The sequence below is a fragment of the Gopherus flavomarginatus genome, chromosome 9 (genome assembly GCF_025201925.1).
Source record: "Gopherus flavomarginatus isolate rGopFla2 chromosome 9, rGopFla2.mat.asm, whole genome shotgun sequence".
Lineage (NCBI taxonomy): Eukaryota > Metazoa > Chordata > Testudines > Testudinidae > Gopherus > Gopherus flavomarginatus.
The window spans coordinates 73,699,244-73,718,184 of record NC_066625.1 but is presented as its reverse complement, the minus strand read 5'-3'; the positions used below and the strand labels follow the sequence as shown (position 1 = coordinate 73,718,184).

The 18,941-nt window shown below is 39.8% G+C and overlaps 1 protein-coding gene across 6 annotated transcripts in view; it reads right to left on the bottom strand.

Annotated features, from left to right (window-relative positions):
• Window positions 1-17,039, bottom strand: part of GABPB1 (GA binding protein transcription factor subunit beta 1) — a 37,339-nt gene extending 20,300 nt beyond the window's left edge. The window contains exons 1-6 of one of the 6 annotated variants that reach the window (XM_050966656.1): window positions 16,990-17,039; window positions 7,317-7,424; window positions 6,146-6,313; window positions 5,409-5,603; window positions 4,296-4,407; window positions 3,814-3,927 (exon numbers count right to left, since the gene is read on the bottom strand). In XM_050966656.1, coding sequence (XP_050822613.1) covers window positions 3,814-3,927; window positions 4,296-4,407; window positions 5,409-5,603; window positions 6,146-6,313; window positions 7,317-7,424; window positions 16,990-16,992 — 700 coding nt within the window. In that variant the 5' untranslated portion in view covers window positions 16,993-17,039. Of the gene's footprint in view, window positions 1-3,813; window positions 3,928-4,295; window positions 4,408-5,408; window positions 5,604-6,145; window positions 6,337-7,316; window positions 7,425-7,625; window positions 12,807-15,115; window positions 16,198-16,750; window positions 16,874-16,989 lie in introns of those variants that run through there. The other 5 variants (XM_050966660.1, XM_050966658.1, XM_050966655.1 and 2 more) reach the window with 5 other exon arrangements.
• Window positions 17,040-18,941: the final 1,902 nt, after the last annotated feature.

Here is an 18,941-nt window from a genome sequence, read left to right as displayed (position 1 = left end):
CCCACTCAAATTCTTCTATATTACATTTATGAATCAAGCTAAAAACCAGCAAAGATATTATTCAGAGCATTGATAAACTATGTGTTATCCATCTCAGGTTGTTTTTATTTGCCCTTTAAATTATAGGCCCCATCATAGTGTCCCTTATTTTTGAAAATGTCAGGAGGAAAACCCCTATTCTCCCCCCTACCCCGCCAAAAAATCAAAAAAATACTAAGGCACAAAGAGCAATGTAAGCACTAGATAATCAAGAACATTTTCAAGCACATTAAACCTATGTTTATGTTCAGCCTATGTTATGTTAAAAGCAGAGGCTTTGATTTAAGCAGTAGACACTAGAAGCCTTTCTATCAGAGTAAAATTTAAAACTATAGCCTATGTCATCTCAGAAATGTCAGAGATCAGATATACACAACTAAGAAGCTTTCATCTTTCCAGTTAATGACAGCACAATTTAAAATGACTGTGCCATTCAAATAATGATTGCAATCATTGCTTTCTGAAGCACTGTCCGTAGAGATCCCTATCCTAAGGAATTACTAATAACACTCCTCGGGAAGTGTTTATGCAAGAAAGTAAAGTAGTATTAACTATATTAAACAATGAGGTTATGCAAGGAAATAATTTAAAATAAACTTGCTTTATTTTAAAGAAATGTATAACATAGGCTTACTGCTCAATAATTGCCAAAAATGATGACTCTACCGCCACACAGTCTCTGTTCAGGCTGCAAAGTGAAAATGTCTGTTACTTCAGCAAACTGCTCTGACCTTTCAAGGAGCTGGCACTAAAGTTTAAGCTTGTGCTTTTGGACGTAAACATCACTGGGGAGCCTGCAGCAGGGACACCCCTTATTAGGGGATGGAAAATTATTTTCCATGTTGTTATTCTATTTAAAGAGGGGGAAAAAATAGCCCTTCCCTTGCTCTCCATGTACATACGTATTTATAATGGACCAATCACCAAACTACCTTAGACACTAGCAGGTACATTAGTGCCAAGGGAAACAGCAATTCCATTATCCTAAGAGATGCAGAAGTAATCAAAAGATAGGATTTCTTTTTGAAGTGCAGGTGCAGGTTAGCAATCCTGTGCACACACTTGGGTTCAACCTCAGATGTGAACAGACCTATAGTTGCACTCCAAGTATTTATCTGGAACCATGTGCTTCTCTGATGTTTTTCCGTCCAGGCAGAGCACTCCATGCTCCACCACACACTTAGAAGCAAGACCCCTCTTCACCTAGGGGTATTCACTGGAATAGCAATTAAAATAAACAACTATTTGTTGGTCCAGTGAGAAGCATTTTCTCTCTGTTGCTTTGTAAAATATATTATTTTTAATTGCTAAACTATACATGGCTAGTAGGAAGGGACTGGGCGAAGGCCAACCTGGAAAAGAGGGAAAGAAGTGAAAGGTTTGAAATCCACACAGAAGATATGCACCAAACCTAACTCTTCCTCCTTATCTATTCACAGTTGTATATTTTGGAAGCTACAGCAAAGATAAGAGCCAAAAATGAATGCCCAACTCTAAAGGTTTGCTAAATTATTTTACATATAATTATGACTCTCTTGTACCCTTTGGATTGAATATACTGGTGTTGATACACATGTAATTAATGACTTCTTTTTCCTGCTATACATTTTAAAAGCCATTAGAGATTTCAGGCTGTTTTATTTGTAAAGCTTATTTTTTTCCAGGGCTTTGCATCTTTAATGGATTTCTGGTATTTGGCTTGGGTTCTACTGCATAATAGTGAAGGTGAGCCTATGAGAGCTCTCAGCCAGTTATCTAAGAACATCTACCACTGAATCCTAAATACACTGCTGATCTTGTAGATCTTCTCCAGCATTTAAACTCTGAAGTATTCTGAGAATGTAGTCTGATTTATTTGAAAGAGAGAGAATTAACCAGCGCAAATCTCTCCCTATAGAATGCTGCACAGTCAAATGAACTTGGACTGGTAGTCTGCAACTCTACATGCTTCTGATCGCTTAATGCTTTAAGTCTACAACTCTGCATTATTGTAATTTTCATATAGTCAAATGTTTTTGACTATAATATTGAAAACTGAAATATGAGTCATGACACACAATTTACTTGAGAAAATACCAAACCAAAATGTATAGATATTCCAATGTTCAGAATTATAATTATAAGTATTAGTATTACATCCACTGCAGTTTTACTTTTTATTTGTACAATCCTAAATTAATCTATGAAGCAGCCACAATTTGAACATGTAACTAAAAATAAGTGTAATATGGCGTGCATTAATGAAACAGTTTTTAAAATAGAAAATGCCTTAAACTACTTCATCCTAGTTTATCCCGACATGCTAAAAACCATTATTTTACCTGGTAAAAACCAGCTCTGGAAAATATCAGGCCATCCCAAGCCTCGTTAAGAGTTCCCGAAAGAGAGAAGGAGATGGCTACGCCTCTATTTAATTATTTTTTTAAAAGGAATAAAAGATGTAGGCTGTTGTATGTTCAGAGTAATTGGGGCTAATGACACTTTATACTATCTCTGCAGTCAACTGATCCTCTGTCCTCCCACAGCCTTGCAGAGTGACATATGCTATAGATGGCTGCAGATACTAGCTGAAGATGCATGTTGCTCCTTTTCAGTGCAGCAGCAATATGTGCCCAGAAGAGTGTTCCCCAGTCCTATCCCCACTGGTAGGATTCCTAGAACAGTGAATACATTTTCCAGTATCTTTGGTCACATTAGTAGTGCTATCCAGGCAGTATTTAGCTCTACATTCATATGTTATATTTGTCGGCAAGGTGCTTCAGTATTTTATGGGCTGCACTCAAGTTAGTTAACAATTTAATCCAGGGGTCGGCAACCTTTCGGAAGTGGTGTGCCAAGTCTTCATTTATTCACTCTAATTTAAGGTTTTGCGTGCTAGTAATACATTTTAATGTTTTTAGAAGGGCTCTTTCTATAAGTTTACAATATAAAACTAAACTATTGTTGTATGTAAAGTAAATAAGGTTTTTAAAATGTTTAAGAAGCTTCATTTAAAATTAAATTAAAACGCAGAACCCCATAGACCAATGGCCAGGACCCGGGCAGTATGAGTGCCACTGAAAATCAGTTCGCGTGCCACCTTTGGCACACATGCCATAGGTTGCCCACCCCTGATTTAATCCAATATACTGAAGATTATTTAGTGGTCTTTACATGATGAGTGTGTTTTGTTTGAATGCTGTATTTTATAGCCATCTTTTCCTAGTTTAAAAAAATATGACATTAAACAAAATGCAACAAGGAGCCTGGTGGCACCATGCATCTGAAGAAGTGGGTTTTTTACCCAGGAAAACTTAACAGATTTATTTGGGCATAGTCCTTAAGGTGCCACCGGACTCGTTGTTGTTTTTGTGGATACAGACTAACATGGCTACCCCTGATACTTTAAACAAAATGTTTAATGTTCAGATATTAAAAGTTTTTCTCCCAACTAGTAATACAGCAGGTCAGAAACCAGCTTTTGATCCTACTATAGGCTCTTGAATGATGTCATGTTTCATGAAAAATGTGTTCCACCTCCAGTAGATTCAGAAATACCAACTGTAAATGAAAACAAAAAAGGCCTACTCTGAAATAGTTATGTCTTATATGTGGTAAGTATTTTACATGATATGATCCTCATACATTGTGATTTGAGCAAAATGGGTATTAATTTTTCAGTATTCTTAAAATTAATTTCAACCCATTTTCAGACAAATTGCACTGCCAAAAGCTTTATCTCCACATTCTTTGTGTTCGTTTACTCAATGCAAATAAATTACTTTGCTTTCTAACCTGGCGTTTCCGAAGAGTTGGACAGTGGAGCGGATGCTTCCGCTAAAGCTGCTAATGTAGCTAATACTGATGTTGATGAATTTCCGAATTGTACAGCAGATACTCCCGTCTCATCTAGTAGAAGAAAAAATAAAGTCAGTTCACAGACTTATATTAGAATGTCACACAAGTCCCTATTTTTCACAGTGAAGACATATACTGGTCTTGTTATAAACCAAAAGTGCTATTCTGAAGACAAGTGTGTTAGGTTAATGCAGTTTCTGATGAGTTACCTCAATTTACATTATTATTCTGAGTAACTGGATATTTATAATATGCAAAAGACAACAAAGAGGAATAAGGCACCTGCTGCAATCTTACCATCACTGTTCTTAATAGTCTTTGCATAAAATGGCAAATCAACCATGTATAAAATCCCAGTAACTATCCTAAATGCATGTAAATAGGTGTTGCATTTGATATATTTGCAGAAGATACCAGACCTGTAAGGTTCACCACCCCTCCAGGTCCAATGATAAACTGTGGTGTGGCTGCATGTATTGTCACAGTATCAGGACTCTCTGGATTTGTATTGATTTGGTTCTGCATTGCAATCTAGGAGTCAAAAGACAACAATACTATTCAGTCTGCAAACAAATATTAAAAACAAACATATTATACTTCAATAAAAATGTTTTGTTTTTTTTTTTAAATGACAGCTTCCTCCACAGGAGAAGGTAAATTAGACTTGACCAAAAAGTAAATCTACAGTCAGTCAGCCCCCACTCCCACCCTCCCTCAAAGTAATAATCTAGGAGCTATTTCAGGCAGATTGGAAAGAACAAGGACCGATGAGGACTCAGACGAAATTATGGTAAATTGTGGCCAAGAGGCTGCAACTTTAGACTTTCTTGTTTGCTTCATAAAGGCAACATAATCTGAGTGAAGTGAAACAGCAGACTGCCACCAACACCTGTTTCCCTAGCATTTCAATAGTGAATACTCAATACCCTCACTTATTTTAGGCCAAAGCGGCCCACTTAACCATGAAGCTTATATAAAACTACATAATCTCAGCATCTGAAAAGTTGTGAAGCTACCATGCAAGCAACTGTACCAGTAAACCAAAAAGCCTGGCTGTGTGAATCTGCGCATTATAATGGAACCAATCCTCACTAGTATAGAAAGTTGGGCTGGTGCCTAGTCAACAAGAAGAGGGCATCTCCTCCCTCTCTAACCCTCACCAACTAATTTAGCCAGACATGGGAAGCTTATCTAACACTGAAGCCAGGACATATTGTCAGAGACGTCTGTAGCTTAAAGTTTAGCTGCCATACCCCATCTGCAAACTATCCCAGCTATTCTGTAAATCAGAATGAGCAAGTTAAAAAGCCTAAAGGCCCTTCCTTCTTCGATTGGCAGGGGCTAGAAGCATTCTTCAGCCAATTTTTACACAAACTAATATGTATTAGTATCATCTCACTTCTATGCTGTGGACCAGAGAGGAGAAAAACCTATGCTCATCACCATGCAACCTCCTACAACTACTAAATTAACAATTTAGACGGTCAGCTTCTTTCTGTAAATTATATCTGCATCATAAATCAAAAAGTTACCTGTAATATTTCTGCTACATCTTCATTCCCATTGTCTATTGCAATATCTAATGCAGTTTTGCAAAATTTACTTTGTGTGTGGACATCTGCTCCATATTTTATTAAGAGCTCAACCACTTCCTGGTGATTGTGTTCTGTAGCCCAGTGAAGAGCAGTCATCTTTAGCATGTCCTTTGCATTAACATCAGCACCATGCTGCAAACAAAAACATTACATAAATCAAATAAGCACAGGCTGTTTTAACTGCAAAATGCTGCAAATGTAATGATGTCCAAGATGACGAAAATATTCTCTTTCACTTGCTTGCTGCAAGGAACTTCCTGCTGTCTTATAATTACTATTTCATTAAAAGTACTTTATAGTAATTACCACACACATTAACTCAAAGGATTAAGTAATTCCTAGGATCACATGTGTAGGTTTTAGAAGATTTTTATTTATATAGTACTGCATTATGAAGTCTTATTTTTGGATGCCAATAAACAATTTGCCTGAAAGCACACTGATTGTAACAAATATTTAAAAATAAAATACAAAATTGAATGGGAAAAAGAATGTGCCACCTGTACCTCTAGTACAGATGTTAAAGTTTTAAAAAGCTCTTAAATTATTTAAAAAGTCATTTTCAGCCAATTGAGGGATTAAAGAAAGTTACACCTATGCAGATTTATGATTAACTAGTCTTCTAGATTCAGGTTCAGTTTCAAATGGCAGATAACATAAAAATAAGTTTCTACCTTAAGTAAGACTTCTACTATGTTTGCATGGCCTTCAGATGCTGCCATATGCAATGGAGTTCTGTCCACTTTGGTTCTCGCATCCCGACTTACACCAGCTCGAAGTAATACTTCCGTTGTTGAATAGTGCCCATACTGTGCTGCTAGATGAAGTGGTGATGTTCCCAACTGTAATGTGGTACAAAAGTGGACTATTAACAAAAAAAACAAAAACAAAAAAAAAACAGCATGAAGTACTCACTTTCAACCCTTTTGTTTTGTCTCTTCTATCCTGGAGGTACAGAACTCAGGCATCAGTCAACCACTTCTAACGCTATTTCTCTTACTAATCCTATCTTTCTCCCTTTTAATTTCACGGAAAGAAGGAGCAGCAGGTTGAAAGAACAAGATATAAAAAGAAGGAGTTCCAAGTTGAGATTTTCTGCTGACAAGTTCCCATTATCCAGAGAAAAGACCACTGTCTATGGCTTGCCTCTTCAAGGTCACATACACTTCTACTCCAAAATAATGCGATCCGATACAACAAGAATTCGGATATAACACGGCAAAGCACTGCTCCGGGGGGGGGGGGGGGGCGCGGCGTGCCCCGGCAGATCAAAACAAGTTCGATATAACATGGTTTCACCTATAACACGGTAAGGTTTTTGGCCCCCAAGGACAGTGTTATATCGGGGTAGAGGTGTAAATGTTCCAACTCTACCAACTTCCAGCTTTGGTGTTTGTCATTGACCTTACTTCCGCTGATCATCAGCAATTAGAATAAAGGTATTAATTGGGTCCTCTTCCTAAACTAACACATGGTCATGTAATCAGGATGAGCTTTCTTTCTGAATGATGTACATACTTTATTATATTTTCCAAAGTCTACCTGGACTGCCGTTAAAAGATAACTCATTCAGAGTTCACAATCATCAATTACTTCAGAGTGCCCAAAATAGTCCTGGGTACCTAATTCCTAGGTCAGACAATACAATTAACTAGCCAGTTTCAGTTTGGAATGCTATAGTCCAACGTCCAACCTCAGAATCAATATGGGAATATACATAAACCTCAATGTAGGTTTATGTGATTGTATAGATTTCTGATAATTTAGTTACACTATTTTCCAGGGAAGATATCACAAACAAAAATAATGTAAAAACATTTCAAACAAATGAAAAAAATGTATTACCCAGTCTGTGGTAAAAGGTGCTCCATTTGCCATCAAAATGCGAACTTCATCATCTTGACCTGCTCGTGCTGCTTCTAAAAGCTTCTTTCCCAAATCTACCAAGGACATCTTGTGAAATAACATAGGAGGAAAATGATGAAAAGTTTAACAGTAAATTGACACTACTTCTTACGCGTACAAATGCTACCAGAGTTTTTTTTTTAAAAACCAATCATTTTTCTTTTCTATAATTTTTTTTTTTGGGGCGGGGGGGGCGCAAGACTTTTAAAAATTAGATGATGTTTTAGGCATTATAACAAGTTTCCTCACCTGCTTAATACACAGCCAACCCTTTCATGCAACCTTTTTTGGACATTCAAATAGAGTTGAAGTTGGGTGAAGAGTTTAATACTTAATATTCCTTCTTGCATTATTGTCCACAGCTGTGGAAGGTTTTTCTTTTTTTAAAAGTTACTCCAGCCTCAAATTAGACTGAACTAAATAACAGACTCTAAATAAACAATGATTTATACTCCATTACTTGGTATTGATTGCAACCTAGCGCAGCAACATTGGTACCAAGGAAACAAACAGTACCAAAGATTTCTGGCTACTTATGTCCCCATTCATATTTCCCACTGGCATTGCATACCTTCAGAAAAGATATTTACTTTGATTAATTAAGGAGCTTCCATGCTAAAAATACACTATGATATAGACAGGAAGCACAATGCTTTTGATAACTTTTCTACAGAATTTCCTCTAGTGGACTATTACTGTATGGTGACACTAATATGTCAAAAAAAGTTGATTTGCATTGCCAAAAAAGGGAGGACAAGGAATTTGGGGGCAGTTGTGGCTTCACCTTGTAAATACACAAAAGCCGGATCAATTGTCAAAATTCACAAAACAAAAAAATAAAACTTGAAACGGAAATCCATAGCCAAGCACTAGAAGCAGTGGACATGCTCACTATAAGTGACTCAAAATGACTGAACTAAAATTCAGAATAAAACCAAAGATCCAGAATTCATCATTTCAGAGAAATAGTTAAGTATGAAAGAGAATTCCTATCTGATCTGTCAAATGCTCATATAAACACACACAAAACCCCATGCTTTCTAAAATTTATGAAATTCATATTCAAAACATCCAGCTGTTTCATAGCTTCACACACTACCCTATCTGGACATTCTCTTTCCAGCTGGAAAGGGTTTGTTTGGTAATAGACTTAATTGCTGGAACATTTCTTCAGAGGAGTATTTAAACATTTTTCTATTATCTATATTAATATATTTCCCATATGAAGATGATCTGTTAAGTAGTATTTTTGAAGTAGAAATATGTGAATAGTATTTTATTTTTTAAGTGTATATAATTTTTGGGTGATGGCAATAGATAGTACTGATATCAATTTGATAGTGCTTGTTCAGCATATTATTTTATTATAAATATTCAGAATTGGTAGAAATAGTAATTTTAGGACATATGGATAAAATTCTGTTTTCAATTTTAGACATTCTGATTTTAATAGTACACATGGTTATATTTCTATGCATGTTTTAGGAGCCTCAACAAGTTTATGGACTTCACAAGGCAAGTAATATATAGGTAGATTTATGTTGTTTGTGTATACTGTACCCAGAGTGGAGATTCTGTATGACACCCTGTAACTCTGAAAGGCGTTGGACTCAATAACTCAATCTTTTATTTCTCCTTTACCACAACCATTTCTGTGACTTCTTCCATGCTCCTTATGCTCAGAGTATAAGTCTATTTGTGATGCCTCCATTATCATCTCATTTAGTCCACCCTAAAAACCTTACGGGTAAGGGAAAAGCCGTGATTATGTGAAAAGCCACTTTTCTATTTTCAACACATCTGTTAAGATAATTAAAAGGCACTAAGACACATCAAGTGCAAAGTTTGTAGGTTAAGTCATTTTGGAGATTAAAGTGGATAAAATTAACCTAGGAAACTTTTCAGAGATACTCGATAGGAGCTAATGTTTTAAGTCTGCCTCTACAAAACAGCATGCAAAATTTGGTTGAAACTTTCCATAACAGTTCTACATAAGATATGGCATGTTAAATTACAACTAGTAATTGCTAGTACTAATTGTATTCCTCCCAAAGTCACACAGCTTATAGAACTTAAAAAAAAAAAAAAAAAAAAAAGCACTTAATATTCCCCTTCTGTAAAATGGGTGTCTTTGAAAAACAGCACTTTATTTTAGGTTTCCATCCATTTAGGTTTTTCAAGGCAACATATGGTCTTTTGCATAACTTTGGCTAATCACTGTCCCAAGACAATGACTATAACAATTTTATTCACAGCTGAAAAAACAAACAGTTAAATTACTGAAACCTGTATATTTACAACTGTACAGATCTTGCTTTTGAGGGGGAGGGAAAAAAGTAAACCTATGTGGCAAAACATCCCTAAACATGTCTTTTCTACAAGAACTCCCCAGAACATCTTTGCAAAACCACTGACTCCTATCTAAGACCCAATATTAAAAATTAAATAATTAGTGTCCAGAATTAAACTACTAGCCAAAACATATAATGAACTTTTCATTCTTTTATCAATGATTTCATCTGCAAAGACTGAGAAGGGGTTTTACCAATTTACTTTCCAGTCATGCACGACACAGTGGTCAGATCGTATTATATTAGTCATAGTTTATGAGAAGTGTGATGCATGAGTGCACTTCGTCATGCCTTTATCTGTCCTGGGGTGGAATTCCGGTTCTCCCACACTTAAATCAGGGCCTGGACTACAGTACCTTGCATGTCAACTGTTCTCACCCTGCAGGTCCAACTGAGTTTGGACACCTGAGGTTCTTCCCTTTGGCAGTCCAAGACTAGTGATGCCCAGTGTGCGGACAGGCTTCTTAAAAACAAAGTAGTATTTATTTATGAATAGGAACAAAGCTTTTAGAGTGAAGGGCACATCATTGTCTGATGGTAACTTAGGCAGGCCTTAACTTCTTCAGACGCTCAGTCTAACGGGTGCCTGTGTCAGCCTGGTTGCGCTGAACAAGCGCCCTCTCACACCTTTGCTAAAGTGACCCTTATTAAATCTGCATAGTTCTTTCCTGAACTGGAATTGCCTCTTAATTCTCAAATATTTGCTCAAGTGTTTTATCTTGAGCCATTCTTTCCTTCGCTGCTTCCTTTTCCCTACAGTCCCCTATTAAACAAAAACAACACATTCATACAGCAAAAATCCCAAGAGTCAGGTCAATATACAGTATTTATAAATTATTACAAAACAGCTCCAATTCCATTACACAAATGATAGGGAAGTTCAGAAAGAAATACCAATAAACTATTATTATTTTCATTTTTTTTAAAATGGAGCCAAAATCAGTCACAAAACCAATGAATTTGTAAAGTTTCTTTGTGATATCTTTAATTATGGTAGTTCCTGATTGAGAAATGGAGGAGTGAGAACAAGATGACTAGCACTGTAAACATCTATATTACTGCTAGTATCAGGAACTAGCCTGTCTTTTAGCATAAGGAAGTAAAACCAGCTCATTAAGAGAGGGGACTGTCTTTTTACTCTTGTCAGGAAGAATCTTTGCAATAGAAAACATCAAACTAATAATTTATGAATGGCTGTTCCACAACAAAGTCAAGAACAGGAGAAAAGTGAAGAGTATATTCCTGAAAGGCTACAGTATAATTGTGAAAATAGTTTTGAGGGGGGGAAATGAGCCATTCTATTAATGGATAAAGATGAAACAAAGTGCTTTAACCTTTGATATGGTCATTTCAATACTGCAAAACAAAAAATTGTTCAGATATTTTATTTCACAGTAAATTTCAACTTTTCGTTCCAATATGGGACAAAAGGAATTTTTGAAATGTCAGAATTCAAATTCCAAAATTAGGATGAGAATTGTTAAATTCCAAGTTTTGACCCACTCTCAACATAATTCATGAACATCACAGTCTAATTTCTCTTTGATTTTGTGATTGTATTTTTACAGGAGGAGGAACCAAGCTGTATATAAAAAAAACTTCATCAGTCTTGCAATGGGGTGTCTGAACTCTGATGCAACCTTCTTTTGAGAATTTCCAAGCCCACCCCTCAAGGAGCAAGTATATAAACTTTTGCTGTGGTGCCCTGTGGGGTTGCTCCCACTAGATATTTCAGTCCACACTCTAAAAGATATTTGAAGACACTTTGTCAGGGGGTTTGTTTTGTTCATTTGAATCACTGCTGTAGCATTCCCTTTCAAATTATACTACTTTATTTTTGCTTTTCTTAACATTTAATTTTGATGTCTTAATGATGTTTAACTGAACTGTACTATACTTAATAAGTAGCGTCCCAACCAAGGCAAAGGAAAGGACTTGGAAGATTACAAACAAAATTAGCAATTTTGTCATGTCATTTATCCATTATATGTTTATTACTGGCTAGGTTAAAAGTTAGACAAAGTATTCTTTTTCAGGAGTTTACATATTGAAATTTCTACATTCATAAACTCATCTAATTTTCAGTGACCTACAAGTACAGTTAATTTTCTCATAGGATACCAAAAGAAATGTTCACGGAGCCATCTTGTGGTGACAAGAGTAAAAATAAAAATTACATTGTCAACTAGTAACAAAATAAAATCAAATTATATAACTTACAGCACTGAGCAGCAGTGATATTATAGTTGTTGAGAACCAACTAGTTCTTTCACTGAAAGACTTTCTGTGCACTTAGAAACTTTCCATACACAAAAAACGTATCACTAATTATATTTCTCATGACTACTCAGCTAAAGTTGATTTTTTTTTTAATTAAAAATTACCTGTGAAAACACTGTTCTAATATTACTTTTGGAGTGCTGTTTGTTTGTTGTACTTACACAAACTCAAAATGGGTTATTTTTTTAACAAACTTGTGCACAATCACATTGGACCTTAAATTATATGATTTTGCAGCTTCTCTGGATAGTACTTCCCAGAAGCTACTGTAGATTTCTCAGCATATTGGTAGCTTTTGGAATTCAGGGCTGTTCTTAGGAGCTGAGAAATGCGTGTGCAATTTTCAGTGGCATCAAGCCCATGCCTGACGCCACTGTGCATGTTCTTATACCGGGGTGGATATTGGCAAGGGTGGCTCTTACCATCTTTTATGAACTTCCCTGCTTCTGAGCCAGCCCTGGCTTAAAAGTTAGAGCAACCAAAGAGCTGTCCTAATGTACGAGGGCTAGAACAGCCCCTTACAGACTGCTGCACTGGCCCGAAATCTGTTGAACACAACACTACACCCCAGAACAATTCCCCACCACTCCTCTGTCTGCATGAGAGCATCTCAGGAGGGGTTTTATACCAGCAGCCTAGGATTTTTCCCCGGCCAGAGAAATCCTCAGCTGCCCCTTTAGGACAACTTTAAGGTCACTTTGTGACACTCCAGCTGCTTGAAGTGACACAAGCAAGACCAAGAATCTAGCCCTATATGCACTACAGGAAAATATTATAGTCAATGTTGAGTTTTGCACTTAAAACTGGAATCCATTATAAACTAAGTGCTGCTACTGCACTTCGGTAGAGTTGGGACTGAGCATTATAGAGAGTAGGGGGAAGATGGTCCTTTTCATCTGACCAGTACAGTATGGTCTTTGGGGTCTCCAGCTGCATTCCTGAAATTGGAACTTGGAAAAAATGAATCAACAGGCTTGTTCCAGACATGACAAACAAGATGTCAGTAGGTTGAGGATAATATCTTGAGCCTATAACATGAGTAGTCGCTACACCAATTGTTTGTTTGCAAAGCCATTTCCACACTAGAAAGGGTATACTGGTATGGCTATACCAGCACAGGCTCCTAGTTAACGCAACTCAATGGAAGCTTATTTGGCATCGCTGAAAAATCAGGCTAATGGTTTTGCAATTAGATTTTGTATACATGCCCTGGGAGGTGTCAAAGAACACACTGAAAATTCCTAACATATATCGATATATAAATGTGTTGGCAAAAATTATTTCATAAATAAAATACAAATATCTCATTTTATATTTCATTATCTAATCAGTGTTAAAATATCGTCACTAAAATCAACTTGTTTCTGATTTTCCCAGTACGGACACAATACCACAATGGTTGAATTCAGGGCAAGGTATTGCCCCCGTCACCACCAATAAAAGAAAACCCTCTTTCATCTAACTAAAAATGGTTTTACTAGTACCTGCATAGAGGCTAAACTACTAGTTTCCATACAGTAACGCTTCTTAAGACCACTTCTGATGCATTAATTTTATTTTCACATGCATACATCATCTAACATCTAATAATTTAAGGAAATAAATCCATCAAACTGAGTTATTTCCTTGTAAATTGTCATAACTCACTGATTGGTCTGTAATTCCCACACATCATCATGGGATCACAGAAGTATGCAGGTTGATATTAAAAAAGCTGAACTAGAGTACAGAATTAAAATTTTATTTTAATATACAGTTTGTCAGAAGTAAACTGTTTTAATGTATAATGTTTTATAATGCCAGCCTTTTATTTTAACAGTGCAGCAATTCTGCTCCTACTGGTAGCTAACCACTGTTTCTAGATGTTTAACCAAAAATTCAACTTAATATATGCTTCAGAAAAAAGTTTGCTCTCTCAGAGAACAGGTGATATGAATAGTAAACACTTGCTGTCATGTGGCGAGTCAAAGTATTTACTTTTGTCAGTAGTTTTGTTTTCACTTTTAATTTTAAATATGCCCATGTATCAATAAGACTCCATTGTACAATTCAGATTAGAAAATATTTTTTTCCTTGAGTCAAAATGCATACACTTGGCTCTTACCTATATTACAACTGTTATTCCCCTAATAAACGCTATCTTGTGTTGACAGCCAAGGTCTAGTTATGTTTTAACTATGCCCTGAACTGTACTACAGCTTTAAATGGAACAGGTCTGCAGTACAAATTGAGGATACACGTGTTGTCCCCATTTCAGATTAAAACAGTTTCTTAACAAAGACGTCTATAATGAGGACCCCTGACAATTAGTATCCTATGGATAGGCCCAAAGCCCGGAAGGCAAACTGTTTTCAGGAAGAGCATACTTGGCTTATTTGAATGGTAGGTGGCCAGGTGCTACTAACTGAGAACTGAGTCTGACTCCTTACTTTTGGACTTGTCCTTGTTACAGTGCATAAGAGAAACTGGACTGGGAGCAAGAGTTAGATTTGGAGTATACTGGGAATTGAACTTGTGTTGTACATATCCTTAACACTCTAAAGGAAAGAAGATTTCAGTTTACATGGAATTTATTTTAAATTGCACATTTTATTCAAACCAGCTTTTATCCTAATTCAGATCCCTAATACATACATTGAATTTTAAACACAAGTGAAAACACATAACTATTTAAAAGTTCATTTTACATAGCTATCCACGTAAATTTAAGAATAATATCTACTGTTTGCTCCAGATTACACCCAACTAGATTAAGCAAAAAACACTTTAGTAGCTGGCACAAGAGATCACTTAAAACTGATTTAAGAGGTAAATTCTTAGAATCTTAGCCTGGGTTTGACATTAACAGCCCTAGATTTGAAATGGGGTTGTCAGGGGTCTGGTAGCATGTAAACCAATTTGAGTCCTAGAGGTGACAGGAGACAGTTCAAACAAATGAACCTTATGAGAATACCTTTACATGTATATTATAACTTTTATCCCAAAAGATTACAAGCATTTTAAAATGATACACTACAAAATGGGGTAATTTTATCCTCAGTAAAATGTAAGCACTTCTGGGCCTGAAATACTTCCAAACAAGCTACAATAGATACAAATGATAGTAACCTGCATGCCAGCCCAAAGCAAGGCAGGAAATGCACAGTCAGATTGCCACAGTGGGGGCAAAAGAATGGAGCGATGCTGTGACCTTGGAGACAACATCCCTTTGAAAAAGTCCACTGCTGAGCTACTGGAGAAGTCCTGTCACCTGCCCACTAGCCTGCTTCTCACTAATAACATTATATAGAACAAGTAGATGGGGCCACAGCAGCACACACACAACTGGGCTTTAGAGACAACTATTATGCACACTACACTCACTAGGGACACAGCTCACAAATATTAACCAAGCCAACTTGCTCGGCACTAGGCAGCGAAGGAGATAATGCAGGCACCACCCGTCCTTTGGATACACATGGAACACGCATTTCTGCTACATAGACTCTTACCCCCCCCACACAAACATACAGTGCTAAGCAACCCCCTTCATCCCCTCACAAACCATAGCCTCCCAAATCCCCTGGCACACATCCAATCTGCATCCCACCACTGCTCAGGGAGCCTCCCCCCCATCCTCTCACACACCACAACCTAACCACCCTCATGGCACACATCCAACATGCACCCCAGCACAAACACCCTTATCTGCCCACCACATAGTTATCAGCAAGCCCTTTCATCCCCTCACATACTACAGCCTCCCAACTGCCATATAGCCTACCTGGACCCCACCCCACACACCCCTTATCCCCCAGAGCTCAGCAAGCCCCTCCATTCCCTCTCACACCACAGCTTCCCCACAGCACACATCCCATCATAGACCCTTTACCTCCCCCCTGCTCAGAAAGCTCCCCATCCTTTCACATACCACAGCCTCCCCACATCCAACACGCACCCCACCACAGATACTTTACCTCTCCCCTGCTCAGCTCCCCACCCCCACATCCAATACACACCTCACCACAGACCCTTTACCTCCACCCTGCTCAGAAAGCTCCCCATCCTTTCACATACCACAGCCTCCCCACATCCAACACGCACCCCACCACAGATACTTTACCTCTCCCCTGCTCAGCTCCCCACCCCCACATCCAATACACACCTCACCACAGACCCTTTACCGCCACCCTGCTCGGAAAGCTCCCCATCCTTTCACACACCACAGCCTCCCCACCCCCACATCCAACACGCACCTCACCACGGCCCCTGTGCCTCCCCCTGCCCGTGCTCAGCAACCCCTCAGCCCTTCACACACTGCAGCCTCCCCACCCCCACAACACACATCCAACATACACCCCGCCACACAGACCCCTTGCCCCCCGGAGGTCAGAGAGCCCCCATCCCTTCACACCTCGCAGCCTCCCCATCTCCACGCCCCTCATACGTACACCCACCCCCGCCCAGCCACCCCGCAGAGCCCTGCCCGCGCCCAGCCCTCCGGGCGCCCCCCGTGCGGCGGGGTCCCCGGAAGGCCGGCCGGCCGGCCCGCCCGCTCTCCCCAACAGGAAATCCTGGCTGGGCTGGGCGCTGCGGAGGGAGCCGCGGCGCCGGGTTCCGGGGGAAGTGGAATTATTTTTTACCAGCGAAGAGATCAACTTCCACATCCGGTAACAGGGCCCTACAAAGGCACAGACTGACCTGGAAAAGCTTGGCCGGCCCGGGGGGGTGGGGGAGAGACGGGGCACGCCGATGGGGCCTTACCGTGCTGCCTGCCCGGCCGTCGCCGCCGTCCACAACAACCACCACGGGCGCCAAAGGCCGCCTCTCAACGGCGCCCAAAAGCCCCACACAAAAGTCCCCGCTGCTGCGCCTAGCGGAGGGACACAGCGGGCGGGAGGGGAGAGGCGGCTCAGGTCAGCACAGTGCGCCCCCTCTGCGCTGAACCCGGGGGAGCCCGGGCCGGCGAGGCAGCAGCGCTTTGAGGGGCACATGGCACTTACCATTGGGGTGCAGGGATTATCTTATTACACAAATATCCCCGACAAAAGGGGGCTTGGCGGAGGGATACGGCCCCCGCGCAGGCTACAGCGCATGCGCAGATATCGGGAGCAAGGGGGGGAGTTGGGACTTGAGCGCGCGCCATGTTCCGTGGCTGCGCTGCTTCCCGCCGGCGGGGGGAGGGGAAGCGGTCTCGCCGGCCCTGGGGATGCTGCTGTGTCTGGGAGAGGGAGCGGCAGAGGCGGGCCGTGTGGGTTCAGCTGGTCCTGGCCAGGCGGGCGATGACAGCGGCGTGGAGGGAGGGAATGGGCAAAACCCTTGTAAAAGCACAGCCACGAAGGGGGCTCCCTGCGAGTCTGGCGGGCCGAGGGCATTCGCCGCCCGCCCACAGACCTGCTAAGGCGGGGTCGGCGTTGCCAGGCGCGGGACAGCCGGAGCGCTCCCCCATGAGTGCCCGCGGACACAGGGCGCGGGTAGTTTGCAGCTCACTGTACTTGTCAACGCTATGTCGAGGCTCCGCACCTCAAGGCAAAGCCTGCGAGGCATTGTCCGCACGTGGGTTTGCAGTGAGTCCACTGGCTGTAAAAACGCACCAGTGAACGTGCGGTGAAGATAGCGCCTGAGCGGTGAACATACTGCACGGACCTCAGCTCCAGAATGAGCCAGTCCTCCCCCCCTGACTGCTTGACCTCTGCCAGGGTCCCCAAACTGCTTCTCCCAAAGGCCCTTCCCTGTGACCACTCTGAGTCTTGAGCTCTTGCTACCACAATTGCTCCATTCCTAGCCCCTATAGCAGTGGTTCCCAAACTTTAACAATCTGTGAACTCCCTTCACTAGAATGTCAAGCCTTGCAAACCTCCTCCTAAAAATGAATAGTTCCAGGAATTTTCTCCTTTACCTGAGTATGAATTATAAAAGCAGTGATCTTGGAAATATTACATTTGTTTTTAATGACATGCTTATTAAACACTATTTATTATTTATCATTACAGTATTTTTATTATATTAAGAAAACAGCAACACTCTTCCAAGATCTCACTTTTGTAGCTTGTATCACTTTGAATAAACCTGTTAAGGACAAGGCTCCTATGTTTCATCAAGGAGCACCAGATGTGAAATAGCATGAAGGTATTTGAGAAAGGAGAGAAGTGGGTGATTTTTTATTGGACCAACTTCTGTAGGTGAGAGGAAAGCTTTTGAGCAACATACTGCTCTTCAGGTCTGGATTAAAAGTACTTAGAGTGTCACAGCAAAATAGATGGTGGAACAGATTATTAAGCATAAATAGTTACCACATAAGAGACCATTGAAGGTGAAGTCCCCCGTTAACACTTTGGAAATCAGAACAAAAAAAGGGGGATTAATTGGTTACAGGTTGTTGTAATAAGATATAAATCCAGTATCTTTATTAAGGATTTATAGTGTCTAGAAAAATCATGAATTTAAGCTCCCAGGCTCATCTTTTGAAGGTGTTGTGCAGGTTTCCTTTGAAGATGAGGCCTGAGGTCAAGTCTACACATAAAATGGTGCATCAGCACAGCTGCATCAGTGCAGCTGTGTGTCTGTAGCATATAAGTAAAGATGCTCCTACACTGTCAGCATAGTTAATCCACCTCCCTGAGAGGCGGCAACTATATTGACGGGAGCAGCTCTGCCATCAATATAGTGCTGTCTACATGATGGGGCTGGGTTGGTATAATTATGTTGCTTAGAGGTATGGATTTTTCACACCCCTGAGTGTGTTAGTTATACCAGTATAGGTCTAGTGTAGACCTGGCCTGAGAAGTCAGCTATGGAGTGATAATTTTGTGAAAAGTGTTTGCCACTTTATTTTTTGTTATTTTTGTATCCATTAATAATAACTAGATTTCCTTTGTTAAAAGATCATCTTTTTATTGGAATTATATTTTTCAGAGTAGTCTTTCTTTTGTCCTATAAATTGCCTCGGACACCT